Raw genomic sequence first — 20,948 nt, forward strand, 5'->3', positions numbered from 1 at the left:
AGCTATGCGGTCAGGGCCTGGGGTAGACTTGTTGCAGCAACTTAGTGATGCATACAGCTCAGCAATGCCGAATGGCTGGTTGTATGCCTCGTGTTCATTACATTTTCTTTCTAGTTTCTGTTTTTCTATTCTAGCCTTGTGTCTTTTAAATGTTTGGGAATAATGGGATGAGCTGGCCACATGTTCAAAATGTGCTCCCAGGCAGTTAGCTTGTTCTTCCAGACTGTCGCCTTGTGTGTCTACCAACGGGAGTGAATAAGTTTGTAGCCCTTTTATCTTATTAACTTTCTTCCAGACTCTGCCCTCATCTGCATACGAGTTGATGCCTGATAAAAACTTCTCCCAACTCTCTCTCTCCTGGCTTGTCGACGCGTTCTTCTACCCTGCGATTTTATCTTCTTAAAATTGACAAGATTCTCCGCAGTTGGGGAGTCCCGTAGCAAGCCCCACGCTTTGTTCTGTTTCCTACGAGCGTTCCGACATTCGTCGTTCCACCATGGGACACGGCGTTTGCAGGTCGCACCACTTATTTTAGGTATACATTCAGAGGCGGCATCAATTATAAAAGATGTAAGATACTCGACAGCAGCATCAATTCCCAGCGAAGATATGTCAGACCACGAGATACTACTTGTAAGACTTTGGAATTTCTCCCAATCTGCCGTATCCAACTTCCAGCGAGGTGCCTGTGGTGGTTAGTTTTGTAGTGGTGATCTCAGCAGTATCGGGAAGTGGTCACTCCCGTAAGGATTTTTTATAACTTCTCATTTAAGCTCAGCAAATATAGACGGGGAAGCTACACTGAGATCAATGGAAGAAAACGTTTTGTTTGCGAGATTGTAGTAGGTGGGTTCCTTCTTATTCAGGAGACACGCACCAGAGGAGAAAAGAAATTGTTCGATTAGGCGTCCTCGTGCATCGATACGCGTGTCGCCCCACAAGCTGCTGTGTGCATTGAAATTGCCAAGAACGAGGTAAGGTTCTGGTAATTCATCTATAAATGACTGAAATTCATGCTTGTGTAAAGGATAATGTGCGGTTTTGTAGAGCGAGCAAACGGTTATGAGCTTACCCAGAAGTACAGCACGAACGGCTACCGCCTCAAGTGCCGTATTGAGTGGAAGTTGCTGACAGGCTACACTTCTGTCGAGTATGATGGCCACACCACCAGATGATGCGGCAGAATCCTCGCGGTCTCTTCTGAAAACAATATTCTGACGTAGGAAGTTGGTGTTTCCTGGAGTTTAAGTGTGTTTCTTGAGCACACAGCACCTTTGGATTGAATTTATTGATAAGTTCTTGGATGTCGTCTAGGTTGTGGATTAGTCCCCTAACATTCCACTGCATTATTGTGTTCATGTTTGAGGAAAATGAAAGGTGCTGTGTGTCTCAAAAGGGAGGAGAGTAACTTACTTTACAGAGCCTTTGTTAGGCCCTGTAATTGGTGTTTTGTCTTTTTTGGAGCGGTCGAGAGAACCTCGCCGCTCCATCGACGCTACTAGAACCGTTTGGCTTGGACTGGTGTCCATAGCCTCTTGCGAGGCACTGGACACCCGCTCCAGAGAGCGATGTGTGCGTCGCGTAGACTTCATCTCGAGCGACGAAGTCTTCGTCCCCACCGGACCGGAGGTCGACAGGACCCCTGGGGCCTCTGCGGTGCCCTGGCTGCTGCCGGAGCTTGTAGAGGCCACTGGTGTGGACAATTTGAGAGATGGCAGGGCAGCGTTGGCTGCTCCCACCTTAGGGGCGGGTGGCGTTGGCCTCGGCACGCTAGGCGTGGTCCGGGCTGCCGCCAGATGCCGTTGTGGTGCCGCCCCCCGTTGCACCACTTCGGCGAAAGATGTTTTGAGCAAGAATAAAGAGGAGATACGTTGTCGTGCTTCACGGAATGTTATGTTGTCCTTCACTTTTACAGTAATTATTTCTTTTTCTTTCTTCCAGTCTGGACAAGCTCTGGAGTATGCAGGGTGACTGCCATCGCAGTTAGCACAATGTACCTCGTCATTATTGCAATCGTCAGAAGAGTGACCGGTTGTGCCGCACTTTGCGCACATAAGCTGCCCTCGGCAGCTCTGGGATGCGTGACCAAATCTTTGACATTTGAAGCAACGTCGCGGGTTCGGAATGTATGGTCGAACATGAAGTTTTACGTAGCCGGTTTCAAGAGTCTCGGGTAAAGTAGTTGAACTGAAAGTGAGTATTAAATGCTTTGTTGGGATTTCGTTGTCATTCTGTCTGATTTTTATGCGCTGCACATGGATTACCCCTTGGTCCTTCCATCCATCCAGTAGTTCTTCTTCATTCAATGTCATTAGGTCTTCGTCTGATACTACACCTTTTACTGTGTTCATTGTTCGATGTGCGCTTACAGAAACAGGGATGTTACCAAAGGCTACGAGGTGTGCGAGTTTGTTGTATTGTTCCTTGTCTTTTAGTTCGAGGAGCAAATCTCCGGTTGCCATCTTTGTTGCCTTATACCCATCTCCAATGGTCTCTTTTAGGCACTTGGCCACAAGAAATGGGGAAATTGCTCTAGCTTTCGTAGATGGTTGCTCACAGTGAAGGACGTGAAATTTCGGGAAAGTTTCTTTGTTTTTGGGCCAGAATAGCGAGGTTGCGTCGGTGCGTACCCTTTTCGAGGCACGATCGGTTGTAAAAGGGTTTGAGGATCCCATGGAAAGAAGTGGTTTATTCGGCAACGGCGTCTGCCACCCACCACGGAGCCCAACAAGGGGACGTGGCAGAGCATGTAAACAAGTCTGCACAGCGCCAGCAGTATGCCGTTACTATAACCTAATATGGTATACCCAAGGTAGGACAGCCACACCAGGTTAACCCTTGCCGCCAGGAAAAGTCGAAGTGAATGGAAAAGATGAGAAGACAGGAAAGATTAAAAGTGATAGGGAAAGATTAAGATTGGAGAGAGAGCCAGGAAAAGGCAACTACCGATTTCCCCTGGGTGGGTCAGTCCGGGGGTGCCGTCTACGTGAAGCGGAGGCCAAAGAAGTGTGTTGCCTCCGCCGGGGGGCCATAAAGGTCCAACTCCCGGCATCGGCTCAACCCCCAGGATCCCCTTTTCCCCGGACACGGCTAAGCCACGCACGGTTAAGCGTGGGAGGGTCCGACCCTCATGTGCTCGGGTCCGTGGTGTCGCAACACACCAAACGCCTGCTGACGCAGACGCCCCTGCGGGGTGCCGGACACTCTGGCTCATTTACTACTCGAGTGCCCGTGGCGCCTCGAAGACGCCGTTACCAAGCATACAACGTCCGAAGACGTGAACCTCCTCGCCGAGACGTGGGAAGCCAAGATCTCCACCCTGGACCGGGACGAACAACGACGTGTTGTCGCCAGAGCCCGGGATGCTATCGCGGCCAGAGGATTTCTGGACTGAGGGACCCTCCCACCTAGAGTGATCCACAGCTGAAACGTTCGGGACACTGTCTCGAAAATTAAAGTTTATTTCATCATCATCAGGCATGCCATGCTCAAGCCATGGGGCCCTATAACGTAAAACTATTCCAATCTGTTTGTTTTTTTTTTCAATCTCCTGACGTCAAATTTACGTAACCGCCGATGGAAGCATCGGGCGGTGGCCAGCAGCGTTGTCTGAACAGCGGAATAAAACGCTCTCCTCGGTTATAAGTCACTTTTGTTCACTTTCAAAACGAATAACATTGCCTACACTGAGATGTTTTTCTTATCTAATTGGCTGACAAGAAGTGAGGACCACGCTCAAGTGGAGAGGGTTTCGATGGGGCTGAACCATAGCAGTGAAAATAGATAACCAGATAAAGAGGGTGGTGCCGGCGTCTCAGATTGGTACGCTCCCCCCTACTTAGCTTGCAGTGGCTGGTCGAAAATCGCGGCGGCGTGCAGTGGAAGGATACGGCCACGCTAGCGGCAAAAACGCGCGGCAACGCCTCATGCCGCGCGCGGCAAACGCGGCAGGAATCGGGGGTTTTGCGGCGTGCCGCGCGAAATGGTTTCCGAGACCCATTTAGGCATACGATAGCGGCAAAAAACGCGCGCGTCAACGTCTTGCCGCGAGGCCACCGTAGCACGCGCGTCTCGCCGCGCGCAGCGCGATAAGATCTGCCGCGCTCTCCGAACGCACGAGCAACACCGCGAGCGCTCGTTCTTTCATGCGAGAGGCGAAGATCGTCGACTGAAAACCCGGCGCGGACCAGTGGCGGTCCGGTTGTGATGGCTCCGTGACGTCACCCTCGTTGCTCTTGATTGGTTCTTCATCTCGCGGCACGCGGCATTTGCCGCAGAAATGGGCCTCGAACCCATTTCGCGCGGCACGCCGCAAAACCCCCGATTCCTGCCGCTTTTGCCGCGCGCGGCATGACGTTTAGCCGCGCGTTTTTGCCGCTAGCGTGGCCGTACCCTTAGACTGCCGCTAAAACGGATCATCAGCAAGCAAGAGTTGGCAGAGCGATGTCATATACGTGCTGAAAGGGCTCGATAACGCTTTACTGCCACGCAAGAAGGTTTATTATACATTGCAAGACCGTACAGGCTTGAGCTAGTCGGTACATACTCGATAGGGGAACCGTGCAAAGAAAAAAAAAACACGACAAGAAGACAAGAAGGGAGACACACACCAGCGCTGACTGACGACTGAATTATTTATTCAGAAAGGAACACATATATATCAAAACAAAAAAGAAAGAAGGGTAGATCACGGCGCATGGGCAAAAATAGACACCGATTAGATTTACATTTCCCGTGAATTATGACGGTTGCTGAGATATGTTAGTTCTGCCTCAGACAAGGCCACAGAAGGAGTGCTGACGCAAGACGCACCATTCCTTGCAATGGCAGCAACCTCAAAGATTTCTCGTGCACACGCGTCATGGTAACGTTTGCGGATCGTGCACTGTGAAAAGTCAAGTCCAGGATGAGGGCACCGATCAGAAACACTGTAGTGTAAAGCCAAGTTGCGGCCAGTAAAGTACTTCCAAGAATTTTGCAATGCGATGCAGGAACAAAAATTGCAAAGCAAAGTCGAGAGTTTGGTGCATCGAATGCAATGTTTCTTTGTGCCTGCAAGGGTAAAACAGTTTTTTTTTTGCCATGCTCACAACTAATATCCAGGACACTCATTTCGACCGCTTGAAAATGAAAAATTTTTCCGGATTTTTTTTCACTGCACTTCTGAAACCATTTCAAATTAAGTGTTGTAAATGTTTCTGTTTTTCTTACCTACATTTTTTTCGGTAGTGAAGAGGTTAGGTGGGATTTGTACTTCCCTTTTTTGCCTCTTTACAGCTTAGTGTGAAGCATGAAGTGGACGAGTTCTAGAACGATCGACAGATTCTTCAGTCCAGTGGTCGGAAGGCCTATGCGTATTACATGATCCATACATAATTCATATTACTAAAACGTGGTTTCATTAAGAAATTACAAATTACGAAATGTTTCCTGGCTCAGGCGCGATAGAATGACGAAAGGCGGTGGCGCGACGTTATAAGAAACCACTAAAGTTTGGACCTCTACCTTCTTTCACTGGATATGAAAATGTGTGGTGTAAGTTGTTCTTTGCCGGCCCGATAATACTAATCGGAGTTGTATATCGCCCTCCAAGTAGCCCGGTCCAGTTTCTTGAGGATACTGACACCTATTTAGGTAGAGGATTCTGTGCTTGGCGACGGCAGCGGCACGCAGCTCGAACGCTTCACCAGGCCTGACGTGTTACCTTACGTATTCGCAGGCTTGGCGACCGTGGATGCTGTTTTTTGACATCAAGGAATTATATCTTGGCTGCTGAACAGATTCGCCGATAGCCTACAACGAAGACAAGTGCCGAGGAAATACGTCACTACCGCTCAACGATCCGGCCGTGTCCGCCCCCTTCATTCTGTGCTCGGGACGGCAGCGGCAGGCAGCTCGAACGCTTCACCCGGCCTAACGTGTTACCTTCCGTATTCGCAGGTTGGTAGATTACACTTTTTTACTATTGCGTAAAACACTATTCAGATATCACTGCTGCTGCCTGTGCCGTCGCACGAGTGACATTTGTATACATGTTCTAATGGCGGGCTCACAAGATTCGGTGATGCTTGATGTTTGTGGCACTTGCATCAAACATTTCTTATACAATCAGCAATCATTGAAATGCATCAAGTGTGAAGCATGTTCTCATGTAGGAAAGTGTTTGGGAGTGACAGCAAAGGCGTTTAACGAGATGAATATCCAGTTGCAAAATGACTGGCAATGCAGTTACTGTGCAAATCCTGACCATGGCAGGCCGTCAAATGACGACTCTAAGACAAGGGAAGACCCGAGCACTGTTGATAAACTGAGCAACATTCAGAAAATGCTAACCACTTTGCTGCCTCTCGCCGAGAAAATGGAATTAGTCCTAGGAATGAAACAAACCATTGATAGTATTGAGAGTTCTGTGCAAATGAGTGACATAACTTTATTTTAAATCCGGCGATTGGGAGGCCCGGGCCTGGGGCCGCCTAGATGGCCACTGGGAGCTGTTGCTCCCGCACGGCATCCATGGCTCGCTGGACGGCCCAAAGTTGGTCTCGGAGTTCAGAGCTGAGCAGCGTGGCCGACCACCGCGCCCGTAGATTTTCCGGGGAGACTGCCATTTTTTCTTGATATATTGTTCCTCCCCACAACATGTGTTGAAGGGTGGCTCTAGCAGACTTGCATAGCTTGCACATATCGCTGGCGTATATCTCGGGGTAGAACGTCTTTAACTGCACGGGACTCACATAGGTTTCCGTTTGTAATCGCCTCCAAGCAACGGACTCAGTTCAGTTTAGTGTGAGGCGGTGGTAATATTCGCCTCTGATTTTGATAGAATTTTGTAATATCGCTAAATCTTGTTAATCTGTCTTTTTCTCTCCAGATCTCCTCCTCCGCGTTTCCCTGACCAATGGAAGTCACTCCTTGCTCAGCTCGGCGAGTAAGACCTCGAGCTTCGCGGTGTGCTACCTCGTTGGGGTTGATTGCGTGAATTGCTGGAGTCGTATGCGCTGGGAACCTGAGCAATTGCCTGCCGTTCTTCTCTGCGGTAGAGAATTTTGCTTTGTTGACTATGATGATGTCCCACGCCTCAGGAGAGATCCTACCCTTAGCATAGTTTCTAATGGCCGCCTGAGAATCACTAATTATGTATTGAGCATTTGTGGAGACCAATGCTAGTGCAATGGCTACCTCCTCTGCTGTCTCGGGATGTTTGGTATTAACTGACACGCTTGTAAGGGGTTTTTGGGTGTGATCTACGACTACTGCCACGTAGCTATTTCTGTGTGTGTATTCAGCAGCGTCTACGAAGGCTGCTCTGTCGTCTGAGCCATAGCTTCGGATCATTTTCTCTGCTCTACTCGTGCGTCTGCCCTTGTTGTAAACTGGATGCATGTTCTTGGGTATATTTGTTACTAGGAGTTTGTCGCGAATTTTCTCTCGTTATCGTCGTCTTTTCCCCGTATTGATTGTGGTAATTCATTCCTAGCTTGCGTAGTATATGCCGTCCTGTTTTGGTTTTGGTTAGTCGTTCCACCTGGGATGTTTGTTGCGCTTCTATGAGTTCGTCCAGTGTGTTGTGGAGTCCTAACTTTAGGAATAGATCTGTGCTTGTACTGATTGGAATCCCTAGTGCTAGTTTGTATGCCTTTTTTATGAGGATGTTAATTTTGGTCTTTTCAGCTGCAAACCAATTGTGGAAGGCTGCTATGCATGTGATCTGACTGATTATGACTGATTGTATGAGCCGTATGATACTTTCTTCCTTCATACCCTGGTGCTTGTTAGTAATTCGTTTGATTAATTTCATGGTGTTCGTTACCTTTCTGTCTAACTTCCTTATGGTTTCCCCGTTTGTACCTTTGTTCTCGATTATTAGACCCAGTACCTTGTGCTGATTTACTATTGGGATATTCCGCCCGTTCTTGGTGTGTAGCTCGATTTCCTCATGAGCCTTGTTTCTGTCGTATCCTTTGGGAGGCCTGCCCCTAAGTGTGGGGCGGTATAAGAGAAGTTCGGATTTCTCTGCAGAGCATGTGAGGCCTGTTCCTATGAGGTGTTCCTCTACTGTGTTTATTGCGGTCTGGAGTCGTTGTTTTATTGATCCGTCGCTGCCATCACAGACCCAGATAGTAATATCGTCCGCATATATTGTGTGATTGAGGGACTCTATGTGATTTAGTTTTTCGGGGAGTCCCATCAAGACGAGATTAATTGTTGATAAATTGATAAATAGTTTGTGTCTGTGCAAATGCCCTCTGATAAATATGACGAGTTTGCAACGCGGTTGAACAAGCAAGACCAGGCGATAAATAATCTTCAGAAAAGGGTGACTGAAATAGAAGCGGGAAATGCAAAGCAAGAAATACCTCGGTTGAAGAAAGAGCTAAATGAACTTCAGCAATATAGTAGGCGACAGAACCTAGAGGTTCACGGCATTCAAGTAACAACAAATGAGAATTTGTTGGCCGTAGTAAACTCTGTCGGTGAGCCACTGGGGCTACAGGAATTGACTGACTCTGACATTGACAGCATTCACAGGTTGCCCTCACGCCCCAATCGTGTGCCACCCATCATCATTCGTTTTGCCACTCGCAAGATGAAAGAGCAATGGAAGGCAAAGGCTAAGCTACTGAGAAAAAGAGAGTCGGATGTCAGATTTTTTGAAAACTTCACACCTCCATATAAGAAGCTTCTTTATCTTTCACGCTCAAAGGCAGTGGAAAGAGGCTACCAGTTCGTTTGGGAACATCGCGGAACAGTGCTCGCACGCAAGAAACCAGGAAACGCGGCAATTAAAATTTCTACTGAGAGCGATCTCGAGAAGATGGTATAAATGCTCTGCCTGCGTAACTCGCTGGTTTCTTCGCTGAAATCGTAAATACCATGGATGGTTCAATGTATAGTCCAGATTACTTTAACCAGTACGTAAAACAGAATGCGTGGACACACAATGCGTTTTCTATGCTACATTTCAATGCACTAGTTTGAAAAACAAAGGGGAAGAAATTGAGCGCCAATTGGAAAAGATGTCATTGAAGTTTGATGTACTCTGCGTCACTGAAACATGGTTTGCGAGTGATAGGTATGTCTATCTGTTCAATGGCTTTTGTGTGTATTTCAATGGCATTTAGTGTATTTCGCAGGTCGAAAAAGGGTGGTGGTGTGACTGTTTACATAGGGCATGATGTTGATTGCTCTATGGAAAAAGAATACTCATTGATTTCAAATCACTACGAAATCGTTACAGTATCGTTTTCCAACACTTACCTAATTGCTGTATACAGGCCTCCATCGGGATATGTCGCGCGCTTCTTCGAATATCTTGATCATGTTCTTGCATATGTGTCAACTCCTTCGAAAAAAATTATAGTTACTGGTGACATAAATATTAACCTTTTGTCAAACAGCCCTGCAGAAAAAGAGTTTTCATCTCTTTTGTCTAGTTATTGTTGTGAAAATCTCGTAAAATGTGCCACGCGAATAACTGTTGCCCATGAAGCAATGCTAGATATTTCTTATAGAAATAGTGTGGAAAACAATATAGCCTCTGGGGCACTATCTATCCATATTAGTGATCATTTACCTGTCTTTTGTATCTTAGGAAAAACAGTAAGGAAGAAAGAATATGATAAATGCCATAAATTTAGAAGAATAGATGATTCTAAAATAGAAGTGTTCAAGCAGATCCTGCTTGATGCAGACTGGTCCTAAGTCCTGAACGAAGACCGCGCTTCGGTCTGTTTTCAAGATTCTACGAAAAGATACTGGACTTATACAACCAGGCTTTCCCAGTAGTTATATGGAAAAAAAATAAAAAGGTTAGGAAACCATGGATGACACCTTCAATTTATAAACAAATACAGGGCAGGAACAAGCTGTTTCAAGAGTTCTTGAGACTGAAAGGTAGAGATAAATTCAAAGAATATAAAAGGTATCCCAATAAACTAAACAATGAAATCATAAAAGCAAAAGACAACTTTTACGCTAATAAATTTGATGGCGTTGATGATTCCACTAAACTTTGGAATATCTATAATGAAATATGTCATTCAAAGCCCATTCATTTAATCCCTGATGAAATTAAATTTGCCTGCAAAACTGTCACAGGTTGAGACCTTTCCAACAAACTTAATCAGCATTTCCTAACTTGCGGCAGGAAATTAAATCATACGATAAAAGTTGAACCAAGCAAATATATAAACATAGCTTGTTCTGATACTTTATACCTGATGCCTACTAGTGAATTCGAAATAATTAGAATAATTGCATCTCTAAATAGTAAAACTGCAGCTCGTGATGATGAGATTAAGGCTGATCCGATCAAAGCTGTAGCGTCAACAATTTAAGTTCCCTTCGCACACATTTGTAACTGCATTCTAAAAACTGATACTTTCCCGATGAATTAAAAGTAGCACGCGTAACTCCTGTACACAAAAGTGGGAAAAAAAGATGACTTAGGAAACTATCGTCCTATCTCCGTTCTGAATGTATTCTCGAAAGTAATTGAAGGCGTTATATTTAGAGGAATCACTGACTTTCTAGGAAAACACAAATTGATGGTACCCCAGCAGTTTGGATTCCAGAAAAACAAGTCGACTGAGCTAGCGCTACTAGGCTTTAAAGAAACATTAGTTGAGAATATTGAAAACAAACACTTTACGGTGGGAATATTTTTAGATATTAAGAAAGCGTTTGACTCAGTTACTCACTCTATATTATTAAATAAGCTACCCTGTTACAGCTTAAGGGGCCATGCTTATCAGTAATTCAAAAGTTACCTAGAAAATCGCAAACAGTACGTAACAATAAACAGCTGTTCTTCTGATCAACACATAATCACAACGGGAGTACCACAAGGCTCGATATTAGGTCCCCTTTTATTTCTTTTATATATGAATGACATCTGCAACATACTCGAATTAAAAGCTAATATATAGCTAAGAGAACTATCAATATGGTTAGATGCGAATGAGTTGCAGTTGAATGCAAGTAAAACGAAATATGTCATCTTCAGAGCTCGAAACTAGCATATACATAATAGTTTAAACCTGCGTTTTGAAGACGCAGTGATTGAAAAGACGAGCAGTATAAGGTTCCTAGGTGTATTTTCTCAGGAATACTTATCGTGGAATGACCACATATCCCACCTCCAAAGTAAGCTATCTCGAACAATTGGCGCACTATGGAAAATAGGTTCTTTAATTCCAAATAGATTAAAACCGGTTATATATCATGCATTAACTCAGTCCCATATACAATACTGCTTACTGATATGGGGCTCTACAACGACGACCAATTTAAATAAACTGGAGGTTTTACAGAAGAGAGCTGTTCGTGCTCTTGAACGCGTCCGCTTCAATGATACCACATCTCCATATAAAATGAGGTATAAATTAGTTGCACCAAATCTTATTTAAACAGAGAAGCTCTCACTTTATATGTTCACGCAAATTAAAGACAACTGGGCAAATTTTGAGTCTATCTATCTTCAAACGACCACAGACCGCTACTTTCATGTGATTAACTATAAACTACCTAAGATTAGAACTAATTATAGGATGCAAAGCTTGAGGTATAAAATTCCTAAGCTCCTAAATGAAAACAAGCAAATGTTAGACCTAATATAGCAATCGTCTTCAATAAAATTATACAAAAGGAATATTTGTTACCGAACATAGCTCGTTGGTGTGATGTGCGGTTTTTCATGTGAATTATGTGTGTTTTACGTTCTAAATGTTTATTCATGCCAGTTTGAGCCTAATGAATACTGTAGTGCTTTCATATGTGAGACATAGTAAAGAACTATGTCTGTTTTTGTCGCGTGTTTCCCATGTTCGGTCCCGAATGCGTAATGTTCCAACTCGTGACGTCAAGAACTGAAATAGCAGTACTACAAATATGGTTAATTACGTTTTTATTACTCGGCCAAAATGTGTTGCTCATCCTTTTTTTTAATTCCTGCACATCATTGTGCTTGTTTTTCTTTGATTGCATGTATAATTTTTTTTCGAACCTGCCTGATGAATTCCTTGTTCCCCCACTTGTTTGTCCCTTTCTGTTTATTCTTACGCTGTCCCGAGTCCCAATTGCGTCGCTGGAGCGCAGATTGTAAAGGTGTCAGGGCCTCAGTCAGGTGCATGCTAGCGCCTTTAGTCCTGACCCTTCTGGTTTTCTGTAAGCAAACTGGAAAATTTGTGAATAAGAAAAATTTAGCGGCCGTTACCAACGACTGCACTAAAATCATACTCACCAGAGCGTTTAAATTGCCTGGTGTAGATTAGAACGCGCGGATACCGTGCCAGTGGACAAACCGCACACAAAAAACAAGATTCGTCTTCAATTATGTGGCCGCCATCTTATTCGAGTCTAAGGCATAGCCTTATTTCGAGTCTAAGGCATAGCCTTATTTGAGTCTAGGCATAGCCTGCCGGCGTGTACTGTGGAATCTAGCTGTTTTCCACAAAGCAAACATGTTATATCTGTGCCTGATTGATGTTCCCATCCGTCCAGCAGTCTACACGTGCACGACCTCAGCACCTATAGCCAATGCATAGACGGCTATAAAAAGAGAGTATTTCTCACAGATTAAGAGCCAAGTAAACCAACGTAGGTGAGTAATATTGCTTCCAACTGCTTTATTTTCCGAAGTACCAAAAGTTCTCTGCCTTCTCTGGACAGGAGACGGAAACGGTATGAAGTTAAGGTTATAACTACGGCCATTTGTGATACCCACAGACTCCTCTTCTGCACGTCTAGGATGCAAGAGAAGAACATGATAATGGTTAGAGCACGACAACACGTTAGAATTTGCCAGTACGGAACAAAAGTAAATTCGAAACAACCATTGCTGGTTAATCTGTCTGCTGCACATAACTGTGAACTTCTACTTCCAGATAAAATTATTGACGATAAAATAAAACAACCATTCAGATACTTGTGGGTATATATATATATATATATATGAACTTGTAAGTTGAGGACGCCTGTACGAAAACAAGTATACATTATTGCCTGCGTTCCGGCCTTCTTCGTCGGGGCATACATTATACGGTAAGGCGTTGTGCTTAAATGCATACATAGTATAGGGGGCCCCATGCCACAATGTTGCTATAAGGTGCTTCAACCCGTGTCGAATCAGCATTGCATATGTCAAACGTGGTATAACAAAAACAGAGCAAAAAATTTTTTCTTCATCATGGCATGGTTGCAAGGACAGGTTTGAATAGGTTCGTAGAGCAGCAAATATAGCCAACAAATATGTGCAACAAAAACAGAGTTTGCATAAAGATGACATGGTGTTGGCATGTTAACACGCTTTGGCGTGTTGATACCGTTGGGTATATATATACCGAAAGTATATATGGGGTACAAATTAGGCGATTTCGTTGAAATGATGCCAATCGCGAATTTAAATAATAAATATTTAATGTTATATATACATATTAACATTACGGCTTCATTTTCGCAGTGTTTAATGTTTTGCACACCAATAAATGTTTGCCCTAAACCAAACCCAGGTCACTGGTAACCGGACATGCTCGCAAACCTATCGAAGCTTAACTTTCCTTCGATCAGTAGAGAAACGTAGCAATTGCCGCAAAGGCTAAAATGCCTCATGAAACGAGAAAAACTGAACTGTCGTTTGTATTGCTCCCGCTATTGAAGAGAAGTCACAAAAATTTAAACATCAGATTGCCCATGATAAGCAAAACTATTTTGCTACTCAACTCCCGTTATTAATAAAACGTCGCCTGAGAAATTTTGGAGGGGGATTGTTTCAAGTTTTAGATCTGCTTATACATTTTGAATAAATTACACTTGTGTACAGGATGATAATACAGCGGGCGTTGCCTTTAATAACTTTTTAAAAACTGCTTTCCCTTGCGACAATGATCGTCTCCTAACATTTATTTTGTCTTTACGCCATATCTCTAATGTTACGTCTGAAATTGGAGTGTTTAATTTGTTGTTAAATATTGATGAAAAGAAATCCCCCGGCCCCAATAATATGCCAAATGCCTTTCTAAAGCAGTACGCGCAATGGTGTTCCCAATATTTGTGTGATATATAGAATGATTGCTGGCGAGAGTGCTTAACCAGATAACTGGAAAGTCGCCAGAAATAAACTTTCTATAAAAGTGGTGGCAAGAAATGTATACAAAATTATCTGCCAATCTCACTTGCTTCTACAGCATGCAAGCAATTTGAACATGTTCACAAACATTTATCTAACTTTCTAGGAGACTATAACGTAATATCACAAGTTCAACATGCTTTAATGATGGGATAATCGACATGTACACAGCTGGTAGACACAATACATGATTTTTCACAAATAATGAAGAAGGCAAAGAAAGTGATGTTACATTTCTGGACATTTGTAAGGCTTTTGCACACAATTTTGCACAAAAATCGAATTCTTAGGTCAAGTTGTAATAAAAAAATGATGAACATATATCTCTTGGATCCACTGTCAGAGCATTGTGGTTGAGTCTGCAGTCCCACAGAGGTCTGTCCTTGAAGAGCTTTTGTTTCCTATATTTATCAATGTTACTTATCACGATCTTTCTGTCGATGTTAAGTTATATGCTGATGACTGTGTTCTTCACGAAAACTTAATTTCACTCAAAATCAAACCAAGCTAAATAGCGACATTCATGAGGTAAAATGTTTGTGCGACATGAGGCAAATGGTGATAAATGTTGATAAAACCATAGGTACGAGAATCCCACAAAAAATTTTCCTTTACCAGTATGATGTTACTAATTACGCGCTTTCCGAAGTCACATCCTACAAGTATCCGGGCATCTGAATTTCCAATAACGTTTGTTGGGGAAAGCATATCGGTAGTGTCTCTCATAGTGCTGTTCTTGATGTGTTCTTCTTAAGGAGCGCATTAAGGTTTGCTTCTCAAACTCGGTTCATTGTTTGTAATGCTGTTGTACGACAACTCTTAAAGTAAGCTGTAATAATCTGGGACCCCTACACTAAGACCAATATTTACAAATTAGAAAGAGCTAAAAAATGGAGGACGCGTTAGCTTCGCCTTTAACAGTGGAACACGATAGCATTCAAATATCCCTGGCTGCTTATCAGTCTTTTTTTCTCGTATATTCAAATTACAATCCGACACAATCAAGTCTGTAAATTGTGGTTAAGTCCTAGTCTATGATTTTCCTGACGGATTTTACTTTCAAAAATACAACTTTAGCTCACTAACGGCTGGCATCAGGCGAAGGGCCTGCCCGGTCGGGGTGGTTTGGGATGATCTCCCTCGGCAAGATTATGTTCGCCAACGACGCCGGCGCTTACGCCAACGCCGGATTTTCTGCTACATGGGGCCCTTAACGCTATCGCGTTAAAAACGCAGTGATATCTATATAATTCCTGTGGCCGTACATTCATCACGGACATTCTAAGAAAAAGCGGTTTACCATATGTCAGTAATAGGAATCGTACTTGTCACTACAAATTGATTTTGCAGATAATAAATAGGCACTACAATAGTGACACATCCCAAATATTTACTTACTCCAGTAATTACGCTACACGCATGCGACATTCTCTATCAACCAAATCATTAGGATTAACTAACAGTTACAAATATTCCTCTTTTGTTTTTACTATAATCGACTGCAACAAACTTGCTGATAATGCGTATTCGTTAATTAGTGATTTTTTGCGTGCTGGGGTCTACACGGTGCGTGGATCTAACGCGCTGAAATTAATAATCTCTTATGATATTGTGCGGTGATGATATTGATGAAGTATTGTCTGCTATGTATATTTGTTGTTGACGCCTTTGCCTTAATGGATTTCTTTCTTTTCGTCTCAATACGTGGCTGTAGAAATATGTACACCTACCTGCAATGGTCTTATGTTCAAGACCACAGCATTCCAAAATAAAAATTAAATCAATAAAACTACTTTTAAGGACTATGTAGCAAGAACTGGTATATTGTCCATCGGAAATATGATTTAACAGAAAGCACGTTAAACCATTGGTTAATTACATGGTATTTCCACTTCTTGAAGTGCTACTGTCGGAAATCATGTCGGGATTATAAGATTTCACGTTTGCCACCTTCACTGGAAGTTCTAAATGAACCATCTTCTCGGACAAAACTTTAGTGCCGAAAACAATTGCTCAGATTCAAGATACCGGATACCGAGAAGTTGCGTACACGGTGTGTCCACCTTGTAGCATGTGTGACGTCACGTTCCCGACGGATTGTGCATCAGTGCCTGTTTCGTCTTCATTATAACGTGTACTAGTTTCTTTTTTAAGATAAATCTGTCAACAAGTACAAAAAGAAATACTCCAGCGCTTCAGCTCGATCTGGAGCTCCTGTGCAATGTCGTTTTGTCAGTGCGTGCACGTGTTTGATATGTGCTGTTCAAAATTTTGCGAGAATGGGAGCATCAAGAATGCTAACAGCACAAAAATTCCGCTTTGGACAGTACCACTTCCACCCCTAAATTTCCCTGTCATTGGCTTTTCCTAACCAACACGGCCCCCCCAACTCATCGATAAAAACGACCGAAGAGGCGTGAGCCCATATGCGACTTAACGACAGGTTTCTCGTTTTAATGATTTCGCCGGATATACAATAGCTTTGGTTTCATGAATTCTTCGAGCATTGCTTCAATAGGGCGTTCTTTCTTCTCACTTTTTCAAAAGCAGTGATCATCGGCATATTTCGATCTTAACTACATGACAAAAGTCTCCTCCAGCGATCACCAGTGGCCCCTGTCTTGCTCTCGCTGGTTCCAAGTTGTGCCTGCAAGTTTCCTAACTTCGTCACTCCAACCGTATTCTCAGCCGTACTCGACGGTGCATTTCTTCCTTGGGCATCCATTCGGTAACTCTGATAGGCCACTGGTTCTCACCTCTGCGCGTTAGGTGACCATTGCATATCACATCCCCAGTTTCAGTTTTCCTCTTAATGTACTAGTAAACTACAATATTGGCTACCCCCCATGTGCCCCCTTGTCCACACCGCTGTCGGCCTGTCTCAAGTTGTTTCCTAATTAGGTTTGAATACAAATATTTTATGGCAGATATTAGATATTACAATTTATTAGCCTTATGCGCTACCGTTGGCGGCGCTGCGAACGGCACTCCAGTGACGTCAGACGGGGGACTCCCGTTTGTCGTCTGCTACACTCCGGCTAAAATAGCCCCATTTTCATGGGTTTCCTCGCGCTCTGTCTGCGTGCTCGCGTACCACGACGGTCTCCCATTACTATCTGTATTTTTCCTAGTGTTAGTTTTATTATTGCCAGCATTATGAAGACCTTGTATATTAAATGCATCTTACATATAACCACCCTATGTGATCGCCCAGTAGATCTGGCGTTGCGCTGCTTAGCTCGAGGTCGCTGATTCAACATCTTCCGTGATGGCCGCACGTATAAATGGGGGCGAATTGCAACGACGCTCGTGTGTACTTAGATTTAGGTGCACGGTAAAGAACCCCAGCTGGTCAAAACCATTCCGGAGTCCTACACTATGTGGCTGATAATCCTATGGTGGTTTTGGCACGTAACATCTCAGAATTTATTTTTTACATATGTCTTTATTTGTCACATGACCCCATATCTCGCGGGCAGAGGCACGCTCTCGTGACTCAGCCATAAAGCATCTCGTCGATCCAGTAAATGAGAGGCTACGTAGCGTTGGAAATGAAGCACGATCGCATGTCTCACGCGCAAAATTTTGCCTTGACAACGCGGCATTGTAGTTGAATGCGAATTTCACATTTCGCACGTAATTCCAGCAACTTGGGGTTGCAAATGTTAAGCTTTTTCGGGCAGCAAATATCTCGTTATTTTACTGAGAAACAGTTTACCTTGAACATTAGTGGGTCAAGCTGTCAAGCATGCTTTGCACTATTTTCTTGCAAGTAAACCTGATTACCACTTTCTAATGTAGAAAAAAAGATTGTTTGTTTAGGTTAGCATACTCGTAATACTGTTTCTGCTCAGTGCACTTTCCGACTACCGGAAACCACTCAAAGAGCATTATTTTATCAGCATAATAATAAAAATATTATGTTAATAAACCGCAGCAAAGGTTGTAAGCATTTCGCCTTTATACGTCGGCCCCCTTCTCCTTTTTCTTTAACTGTTTAGCGCTCGAGCAACTTATTCGGTATAGTTCCCAGCAAACCTAAACTTATAAATTTTCTTGGTTTAGTTTCGAAAAGTTATGAACCGCTTACATGGCAAAACTATATTGGAAACGGTGATCTAAGAAAATGTTGTCGCCTGTTTTTGTTACGCGATAGAACTAATTATCATAGCTGGACGAATCTAGCTCGGCGAATGTGCGCGTTACCCATGGTAGGAGCAAGGAAGCAAAGGGTTACGCTGAGCCGACTAACATGCAGGTGCGAGCTGTGTAACGGTAGAAGTAATGCATTTTAAGCAGAAATAGTGGGAAAGTCAGTACTGCAGCACAAGACTACGTAACTTTGCTTTAGCCATTAATTTTTCCCGCCCTTGTATCAGACGTTTAATACCGCATTTTGCTGCAATGCCGCTAAAGCAGTGCATGCATTAAAGTACCGCAGTGACCATCTAGGTTCTTGAGAATGGCATCCAACTTCGTTCGTGATATGCTTAACGCGTTGGGCAGCAACAAAATCTGGAATGTCTGTGGCAGACGGAGTGAGTAACACGTAGTATGCGCTGAAAAGACACGCCATTAAAGCGCAGGCACCGTAGCTGAAGGCCAAACCCCGCAGTTCTTTGTCAAAAAAAGGCCAACAAATTATTATGAGTGCGCCATGAAAACGTAACAGAAATGGCGAGAAACCAACGCTGTACACGCACGTATACACACTGATGACTAGCACAGGACGCTAGGAGCAATACACGCTTAGCGTGGTGACGACTACTCGGCTCGATTTAGCAGGGAATATTGCCCTGGGCCATTCCGCACATTCTGGTCGACAAACCTGCTGACTCGCTTTTCCAAAAATTCGCGCAGAGCTGGACGGCCCACAGCTTCTAGTTACCTTCACGCAGAAAGCAAGCAAGCAAGCGGAGTCCGCGGAGTCCCCTCATTGACGTCACACGCGACAGGGCACCACTCAAAGATCTCGTGGCGAATATCCTGTGAGCTCACCTCAGATGCAGTTGGAATAGATTCCAAGGTTTATTGCTACTTTCGAGATATACCGTTGTCAAAGTGTGCGACAAAGTACCTTAATTTGTACTTAGTTTTTATCCTCGATACATGAAAAGACGTTTTCTTACTCTGTCTATTAAAGAAGATAGTCTTTCTTGGGGAACTTAAACGCTGAAAATTTGACCTGTCCGTCTGTCTGTCTGTCTGTCTGTCTGTCTGTCTGTCTGTCTGTCTGTCAACCGATTCAGCCACCCGGCCAAAGTTGGACCACTTGCTTACCGCCCACACTACTTAAACTGGTACGGCTGTTCATACTTGTGAACGTTATCGATCAAAAAGTAAATATTACGCATATCTGAGGCGCAACATCACTAGGTAAGTATTAGGAGGTGTGTTCCTTTAATAGAAAATACATAGATACGTAACTCTAAAGACCCTAGTTTCTTAAGCTGCGCTGAAAATGCCATGCTATGCGCGCCGACGAACGACGTCTGCCACAAAGGGAGGGAACCCTCTGCACAAGCTCGTGTTTCCCCGACTGCGCGCCGACGAGCGCCCTCTGCCATGGAGGAAGGAAACCCTCTGCACAAGCCCATGTTTCCAGATGTATTGCCAGATGGCGTCCATGTCTGACGCAGCGCCTCCTCAATTTTATCAATGCCAGCCAGATGCGGCCGATTCTGCCTCCTCAATTTCATCAATGCCAGCCAGATGCGGCCGATTCAACATAAAGATGGCGCTTGACAAAGACAAAAATGGCGCTTGTCTGAGGATGGGTTGACGGCCTTAGTGACATTAGTGACGGTATAAGGCGGCACTCGTTGACGCGGTATGGCCCGTAATACTTGGCAGCAAACTGGGAAGTGAGGCCACGAAAGTATAACGGTATTCTGAGCCAGACGAGGGATCCAACAGCAAAACTCTCTATATGCTTATTGTTGTCTCGCTGATCATTCTGGAGGGCTTGGGTGTCGGACGTGAATGAGCGTGCCAGCTGGCGGCATGCTGTGCGAAGTCGGAAATTGGACTGAATTCGGAGGCGTTCAGGGCATACGGTAAAATTATGCCAAGTACGGAGGACATTTCACGGCCATGCGAAAAAAAGGGGAAAACGACATCCCAATTGGAATGGCAAGAATCAAGGTGAATCACTAGCATGTCTCTCATCGTGCGGTTGAAAATTTCAGTGAGGCCATTGGTTTGAAAGTGGTAGTTAGTAGATTGTACGGTGAACAATACGGCACGAGCGGAGGAGCTCTTCTGTGATGTTGGGAAAAAATACACGGACTCAAAAAGCTCCGTAAATAATGCTTTTCATTCATCATTCATTCTGTCACTCAGCAGTTCCCGTGGTGCACCATGACGAGGAATGAAATGGCGCATTATGAAGGAAAAACATATCAAGGAAGCGACGTCACGAGCACCAGATGCAGAGAGTGGAACTGTTTCTGCGCATCGCGCGAGATGGTCCACCACGCCAATTATTCAGTGATTGCCAGCAACAGAGCATGGAAGCGGTCCATAAAAGTCGATTCCAATGAGTACAAACGGGCGGGGAGGACATGGTGAAGGCTGCTGCTCAACGGGTGTATGGTGAAACGTCTTCCGGTATTGACATGCGGAACAAGACCGCATATATTTATGGACAAATGGGTACATCCTGTGCCAGTAGTAGCTGTGGCGGAGCCGCTGATACGTTTCCAGCCCGCCTGTATGGACATGTTGCCGGTCACCATGAAAGTATGCAGACACAATGGATCGCAATTGCTTCGGTATGACTAGCAGCCGTTTACCTCCATGCTCCTGGTAGTTGCTGCGGTGT

General features: G+C 44.2%; 1 protein-coding gene across 1 annotated transcript in view; it reads right to left on the reverse strand.

Moving 5' to 3' along the window:
* Positions 1–12,611: 12,611 nt before the first annotated feature.
* Positions 12,612–20,948, reverse strand: part of LOC119445420 (A disintegrin and metalloproteinase with thrombospondin motifs 20-like) — a 33,050-nt gene continuing 24,713 nt past the window's right edge. Inside the window, exon 5 of the mRNA XM_037709713.2 lies at positions 12,612–12,743. Coding sequence (XP_037565641.2) covers positions 12,702–12,743 — 42 coding nt within the window. The 3' untranslated portion in view covers positions 12,612–12,701. The remainder of the gene's footprint in view (positions 12,744–20,948) is intronic.

This window comes from Dermacentor silvarum, chromosome 3, assembly GCF_013339745.2.
Source record: "Dermacentor silvarum isolate Dsil-2018 chromosome 3, BIME_Dsil_1.4, whole genome shotgun sequence".
Classification (NCBI taxonomy): Eukaryota; Metazoa; Arthropoda; class Arachnida; order Ixodida; family Ixodidae; genus Dermacentor; species Dermacentor silvarum.